Source organism: Branchiostoma floridae, chromosome 6 (genome assembly GCF_000003815.2).
Source record: "Branchiostoma floridae strain S238N-H82 chromosome 6, Bfl_VNyyK, whole genome shotgun sequence".
Lineage (NCBI taxonomy): Eukaryota > Metazoa > Chordata > Leptocardii > Amphioxiformes > Branchiostomatidae > Branchiostoma > Branchiostoma floridae.
This window is the reverse complement of record NC_049984.1, coordinates 18,901,448-18,909,730: the sequence shown is the minus strand read 5'-3', so window position 1 is coordinate 18,909,730 and position 8,283 is coordinate 18,901,448. Positions and strand designations below refer to the sequence as shown.

The following is an 8,283-nucleotide window of genomic DNA, read 5'->3' as shown; positions in this document are numbered from 1 at the left end:
GGCCGGTGAAGGAGGCTACAGCCTGACTAAAATCGCGCTCCTAGCGGCCGGCCCTATAGTATTGCTGCTGCCCTAGGAGGGGTCATTAACCCCAGCCAGCGCTAGATTGTGTAAACAGCCTAAGGTGCATGCAAAAATGACTTTCAAGCCCTGTGATGCAAAAAAAAACAAGACAGTTTTAAACAGTTTGTATTTTGCCTTATGATGCAAACTGGTACCAAGGCTAAAACCAGTTCAGTTCAGAAAAAGGGATGCATGGTAATGTGACCTTTCCCACTGACACAGAAGAGGGTCTGCATGGGGGGTTCTTGGTAACGCTTAACGGTGAATTCAGGAGGCCCGGTAATGCTTAACGGTAAATTCAGAAGGTCCGGTAACGCTTAACGGTAAATTCAGGAGGGGTTACAAAGCATGACAGTAAACATTGACGTTCGTTCCTCTTTGTACGGCGCTAAACTAGGTTACCTCGATGGTTGAAAATATCAGACTAATGGCATTGTGAGAAGGAAAAGGTGCCCAGAGCCCGGAGGAATGACAGGGACAATGTCTGCTGTGTCTATGACGTTTGCTTCCCTGGGTCAGTGCTCCCACCAGAGGCGGCAACAGCAAGTTTCTTGTAGGCTGGGGGGGACTATTGCTGACAAAATTTTCAGCACATGGTGACATGGAGCGCCGAAGGCGCAACGCATCGTATGGGGGTAGGGGGTATGCTCCCTGGGAAATTTTTTAAAATCATGGCCCTCTGAAATGCTATTTCCTGCATTTTCCGGCAAATTTTGCTGACAGAATAATGAAATTTTCATCAAAATTACACATGGTTGTAGCAATTGACCTCCGGCCTCCGACATATTTTTACCATTTCAAGCTCGGACGGCACGAGAAATTGCCAGACAAGTCCGGGGAAATTTAAAAGTCTGGACCGTCTGAAACGCCATTTACTGCATTTTGAAGGACAAATTTTGCTGGCCAACGAAGGTAAATCAAATGACATTTTATTAAAGAGAAAATTTTTTGGGCCAACGCCCCTGAAACATGTTTTCGCCAGGTCGTCGTGAGCACCAAAGCCACAAGCCGTTGCAAGGGAGGTCTGGAGAAACCTCATTTTCTGCATTCGATGAGAAAATTTTGCCGGAAACTATGCTAAGTTGGACACTGAAATCTGTTTGAGTGAAAAGGTTTTTTGGGAGGGGGAGGGGCGACGCTTCCGCAACATATTTTTACCCGAAGCGGCCGGGAGGCTCGGAGAAATTTTGAAATCTGGACCCTTTGAAACACCATTTCCTGCATTTTCAGGGGCTCTATCTGGCATTTGACTTCGTGGGTATAACTTGTTACGAAGAATTTCTTGGTAATGCTTAACGGTGAATTCGGGATAACAAGTAACGATTAACGTGGAATTAAAACGACCAATACGCTTCACGAAGAATATACTGATAACGCTTAACGGTGAATTAGAGTGGGTCGGTAACGATTAACGGTAAATTAAAATGGCTCGTAACACTTAACGGAAAAAGGCATGCAGGCCCTCACAGAAGTGCAACGTCCTTCACAACCTTACACTTCTGAAACACAAGAGAAAAATTTGTGCCTGGCTCCCAGGATTTTAACCTGGGCCCGCCAGCTCATGAACCCAACACATTTACCACTCAAGCTAAAAGTTGACAGAACAGACTAATTAGACTAGTCAGTTGGTGTCCTCCGAACCCTACTGTGTCATTTGCACTGTGCTTCTTTGTCTATCATGATCAGAATCTCCAAGCGGATCTTGCAGGCTGACAATACTATCTTATGCAACCGTAAGAAGCTACATTCTTTCATGGCCTTTCAAGTGCCTTCAAACACATCCTGTTTCAAAAAAATTTTTGATTCAGAAACATGGCCTAAATATAAGATTATTATCTAAAAACTTTTATTTTCCTGGGTGACGCCACAAAGTATGACGTCACATACCTGGATGTAACCTGGATCCAAGCTTCAATGGTATATAATATTATATTATATTATGTAAAGTGAGAGGTTGGCTAAAGTGCAATGCAGAGCACTACCTAATTTACCATTTTTCTGAATTCTAAGATTTCCATTAGTTGGCAGTTCAAAACAAAAGTGTTGAGCCAGATCAAGGAGGTTGAAAGAGGGCCAGATCAAGTTGGTGAGATCAAGGAGCTTTTATTACTCCTTAATTTGCCGATCTGGTTTAACCATTCGAATCCTGTAATCTATCCCAGAAGTGAATTTTCAGGTTTCTGCAATTTTGAAGTTCTTCTAGTTCTAATCTGGCTCAAAAGCAGTTCAGTATAGAAATATCTCAGCAAGAAGCAACCTCCTTGATCTCAGGGAGGTGTTCTGAATCTTTCCATCCAGTGCTTTGGGACAGTCCCTGTGGGACTTGCTAATTCAACTTGCTAATTGGGAAGCATGCCTTAACAATAACTGACCTCCTTTGAACCTGCATAACAATGTGCATAATTACCAAAAAGAGGAAAGTGAGTGCCTTATATACAGGCCCATGTAATAGGATTTGGAAACTACAAATAATCTCTGGAACAAACTTTTGCCTGTTGTTTCTATATAATGAATCAATGACCTTGATTGTACATTTGTGCTCAAACAAGCTAAGTACAGATTGTAGCGCTAGTGATAATGTACAATTTTGATTAAAAAAAAGGTATCTTGTCACCTCTACAAATACTAATACATTCCAGTATTTACAAGTTCAACTTCTTCTCACCTCTTAAAACAGTTATAAATATAAGTACAGATGGAATCAATAATGTATGGTTGATCTAATTGCATGAGAAATATGAATTTTTTTCCGTGGTATTCAAGTATTGGAAATAGGGAACACATCTTGTATATTTTCAAAGAGGACGTTTCTTTTGTTGTTGTATAAAGTACAGTAAACAATAAAGTGACACTCATCCTCTATCTTATTCAAGTTACAGTATTGGCAAATTCTTTGTTCCAGAGGAATGCGGTTATGTCGGCCTTCTGGCTTATAATGAATCATACTGGTAAACAGCTTCATAGCGGGCTTCAAGTTTATTAATAGTCAAAAAGATAATGGTTCTTTGGACCAGATAAAGCCCAGGTTATCAATAAGTTTGGTTATCAAAAAGTTTGTTGTTATTTTGTGGGCCTTTCTGCTTTTCAACGCCTGGCTCTATAGTACAAAAATTGCTTGTATTTGCAAGATACTCCAGGACCCCAAATTTTACATATCAATACCCTCTGTGTTGGCAAACTTTCCTGGTTGATTTTGAAGAGTAGAAGGCCTGTGGTATATATTTTGATGTGATACTGATAGCCATTCTGGAATGGTAGCTTTATTCTGGCTATCAGTATCAGCCTTCAAACCCATCATCAGGAACTTTTTGTCTGAAACCAAGATAAAAGCCCCTTGCTTAAACAAGAGACCTAAGGTAGCCAAGACAAGAGTAAAAGATTACCAATTGAAAGGCAAATAGTAAAAAATTATATCTATTCCAAGGTTGCTGTAAAGCCTAGGTTAGGTCAGTGAGATCAGAGAATTCTAAACTCCTTGGTGATCTACAAGGTAGTTAAACCTCTTTGGGTAAACTTTAGTCTTCTATGCAGTGTTAAATACTGACCTGTTCTATACACCAGTGGAGGCACTGAATAAGGCAGCTACCATTCACTTCAGTCTCTAATTACCTGTCATTATAAATCAATACACGCATTGTTGTTGCTGGCTTTAAACACCTTCATGTAGGTGCAAAGGAGATTATATAATGACTTCTCTAAAGATAGGTGAGAAAGGGGAGGGGAGGTGATAATATCACACTCTTGTGATAAAAAGGCCTTTGTCCCAATCTCAAGGATTTTAGAGCATGTAAAGAGTTCCAGATGAGGACAGGGTGTTGTTCTGATTGATCAATGTTCTGTGATCTGATCTGATCTGGTGACGGTTGATTATTATTTTCTATTGGGCACTTAGAACTTCATTAAATACAGCTGTCCAGTAGGTATCAAAAACCTAATAAATAAGATTCATTTAGCACCAGTGTTTAATGAATTTCTAGGTGTCCACGCACCCGGCTCGGGACACTTCTAATATTGTGTTACAGTGTCATAACTAACATAAAATATGACTGGTGAATGCCACCTGGCTATATGCTAATAAAGGATCAATGTTTTACCCTGAGGGGTGCATCATGAGATAAAGCCGCCAGTGGTTGGTTTCTATAACCCAAACACCAGCTATCAGCATGGCAAACAAGGCGGTTCATGTCATCTACTTTTCCACCAACTGAATGTATCATTTGATTTACTACAGTTTAGAATTCAGTAAATAGTTACTGGAAGTTCCGAAAATAATTTCATCAGGTTGGCACTGATAATAGGATAAAGGTTTTTACACAACATGTAACTAAAAGTACTGTACTTTCATTGTACAGTACTTTTCTTATGGACTCCAATGATTATCCTATTAGGGCACCCTACCCTTACAGTACATGTGCAATTTACAATAATTGAATTTATACTTTTAAGGGAAGCTTAGGCCTGTCATGAAATTTATGAATTTTGTGTTTATGTTCCTGACTTGCACCTACATGTACAATCAAATTGGCTTAGATACTAATAAACCCTAAGTGGTGATGTTAAAGAATTAAAGAAAAAAATGAAAGAAGTAACCATGCCCAAGCTTCTGTACTTCTGAAAAATATGAGTAGCCACTGAAGGAAATGCATTTTCTTGAAGTGAAGTTCATTCATAGGTCAGTTATTTCTAATGCCAGGCATCTCCAGCAACAGTCAATAAAACTAGGAAAACAAAACAATAAAAAATGCCTCCATTATATATCTGTTTTATATACATAGTTAAAGTCAAGTCTGAAACATCTAATGAAATCTAATGCATTGTTTAACAGTTTCAAAACAAAATTAAATGCATAAAGAATGCTTCCTGTCATTGTCAAGGCCATTCCTGCAGAAATTCCTGCAGGAAACATTCTTCCTGCAGGAATTTACCTTTCTCTTGCAGGAATTTCTGCAGGAATGCCTGCAGCATTCCTGCAGAAAAAACGCTTCCTGCAGGAATTCCTGCAGGAAAAACGCTTCCTGCAGGAATTCCTGCAGGAATTCCTGCAGGAAGAAAATTTTCAAAATGAATATTCATGAAAGTTATTATCATATTTCACAACTGTACATCATACTTGTCAATCATATGTAAAGACTTTGCACCAAGTGCTTTTATATTGAAAATATTAGCACATTTCAAAATGGGAAAAACGGAATTCCAATCTTAAGATGGAGCTTCTTCTAAAGAGGTTGCTGCTGTTACATTTGCTATACCAGCAATTCCACTCTACCGGGTATTTTGCTTGAAGTGCTGTCAAACAACAGTGTTATGTTGACAGTAAACATGAAATTGTCCTTTAGGGCACACCCAGAGTTGTCCAAATTCTACAGTCTGTCTGGGTAGTACATGTATATGCATCAATAGTTGGTAGAGATATAATCATATATGTACACACGTATTGTGAAAATACTGAAATGTCAAAAGAATGTAAAGATAACAACACTGCTGGTTTTGCCCATAACACAAGCAAGTATTTACGGAACCGTTTACATAAAACAGGGGCAGTTTTGTATCAGCAGGACGTTATTACAATAAATCTTGTCAAAGATCATGACCTACTGACCTTTGCTCCCAAGCTAATATCTTTGCTTGTTATTCTATATGTATAAAAGAATATCTTTTGAGGTTGATAATCAGCAGGCTTTTACTGTAAAATACAAGAACAGTTTGACGAAATTTACTCTAGGCGTGTGCTTGTGTTGTAAGCACTCTTGTAAATATTTGACAAATTCATTACTATCCCAGTAAGTGTAAAAGTAAATATACATGTACTTGTTCAGGTCAGCTAGGTTTTTTCTGTCTAGACCTTGGACTGGTACCGGTAGCAAAATTTACGTTTTCTGTTGTCCATCCCCTAGATGGTCCTAATATGCTAGGATTCAGTTTCCTGTCAATTAATTGTATTGACTATTGAGCCAAAATTATTGTAACTATAGTCATAGATCAAACACATAGGAAGAAAAGGGATCACTGATCCGTAAGGGCCTGTGCTGACACTAGAATGGGATTTGCCTTCTCTTAAAATCAATACAAGTACTTACCGTGACCCAAACATAACAACCGATGGCAAGGTCACACTCTGACAGTAACGCTTACGTCTGAATCTTGGTTGAATGGCCATAATGAAATATTTAATATCACATGCACTTGTCAAGGTGTATATTAGTATAAATGCAGTTTGGGAGATCTTCCTTTAAGTCAATATTGCACATACATGTATGTAGAAACTTCTGTGTAAACCGGAGTTATAGACCATAATCTTATGATTTGCTATGACATGCTGACATATGTACACATTCCACTTTGAGCCCACATGTGCCAGTTTGTAGGGCCCAACCCTGATCACAGCTTTTTATCCATATTTACACAGGGACAGCAGAAAACAGAAGAGAACTAAGCTTTAGCAGGGAAACTGGTAGTCTTCCTGAACACTGACTCAGATATTGATTTACAATGAGTACCTCATACTAGTTCTGATACTTCAATGAACCTGCCCCCCTCCCCAAGCTATGTGTACAGTCACTGTAGGAAACACACCCCACTAGTACCAACAAGACAACATGGACTCACCCCAGTCTAAATGTTCCTCACTTCCTGCTTTGTCTACTTTGACATATCGGACCTGAAAATCTCTCCCATCCATGCTGTAACTCCCTTACAGGCCTGGTACAGGAGGGTCAACTCTTCAGAAGACTCCTGGCTAGATCACGGCTCTCTTGTCTTCAGCCTGTTAGGTTTTATTTGAGCCAGTCCAGAGGTTTAATTGTTGTTCCCTCAGGGAGCGGCATGGACTGTACCAAGTTGGAAGGGTTATGGGGGTCAAAGGGTAAGGTTGCCTTGTCTGCATTTGATATGCAGATGTCAGACAGTTATATTTTCATATGAATATACCAATAGAATAAAACTGGTCAAGGTGTGAACCTGAGAAAAATTTGTCACTATTTCTTATCTTTTTAAATCAATATTATAGAATGCTGTTTTTTGCTTGGCAAGTCAAAATTGATGAAATTATATATTTTATTTTTAAAACCTATTATCTTACTTTTTTCAACCACTTTCTACAAATTACAACTATAACATCTGGTATATGACATGCTTGAGAATGATCATAGCAATAAACCTGCTGACATCAAAAGCAGATGTCAAGGCAAAATATACATCTTCTGATCTATATCTTGACTCCATGAACTTGACATTGCAGTCAAATTGCAGTTCCATCATTGCAAATATTGTTTTTAGCTGATAACACTACCCTTTCTAAGGCACGTATTTTAATCATTCTTACACCTATTATTCTTTCTCTGTATATTCCAATAGGCAAACAGAGCAACAGGTCCCCCTAGCAGACCTTATCATTACTGCATGCATGTTCAGAGACAGCACAGTGAGGATGGATCCCATCATGGACGGATTCTGGCCCAAACAGATTTTTGTGCGAACAGACCCCACTACGGATGGATTCCAATGTGGATGGATAATGGCACAGATAGATTCCGGCATAGACGGATCGCAGAATTATCCCCTGCATTCTTTCCTACCTGACATTTCATCTCACAATTCATCTTTCAGTTAAACCATCTCTATCCTGTGGTAATAATTACATGTGTGCACATGAGCATGAACCAGGACAAAATGCAGGCTTGTCTGGTTCTAGAGTGAGTGTCATTTATCACACAGACCTCCCATTTAGTTATGAAGGGCAAAACATCGCTAGAATTCACGAATGATGCTGTTGCTAGTGGGGAGGATTTCCAAATGGTCCATATCAGATGACTCAAGGGCACAAGGTGGTTTCCCAAAGTACATCTAGATCTCCTGTGGATATATTTGTAGATGCGACGATCGTTCAAGTGTGAGAGCTTGAGTAAATCAGGAACAATGACTTCAGGCCAAGCGTAAAAGTTTCGAGAATGTCTGTCTTTCTTCGAGAATGTACCACTGGTTCATTTGTATGGTTTCATCTATCTGCCCTGAGTTTAACATGCACAATAATCTTATGAGAGACACAAGATTTGATGGGACCATTAATAAGTTCTTGGGATGAATTCTGTGGGGGAAAGCCCATAACAGCAGTTAAAATGTAAATTTGAAGCAACTTAAACCAATACAAATTGCCGATAAGTGGTGTCCAGCCTAGAACTGTTGTCTCATATCTTTAGCTAAGTCCAACACGGTGTATTACAT

General features: G+C 39.2%; 1 protein-coding gene across 6 annotated transcripts in view; it reads right to left on the bottom strand.

Moving 5' to 3' along the window:
* The window catches only part of LOC118417801 (solute carrier family 12 member 4-like), a 63,975-nt gene that overhangs the window by 34,559 nt on the left and 21,133 nt on the right, over positions 1-8,283 (bottom strand). The window contains exon 1 of one of the 6 annotated variants that reach the window (XM_035823531.1): positions 6,670-6,900. The exons of the other annotated variants lie outside the window; for them this stretch is intronic. Within the exon in view, the coding sequence (XP_035679424.1) occupies positions 6,670-6,742 (73 nt within the window). The 5' untranslated portion in view covers positions 6,743-6,900. Of the gene's footprint in view, positions 1-6,669; positions 6,901-8,283 lie in introns of those variants that run through there. 6 annotated transcript variants of the gene reach the window in all.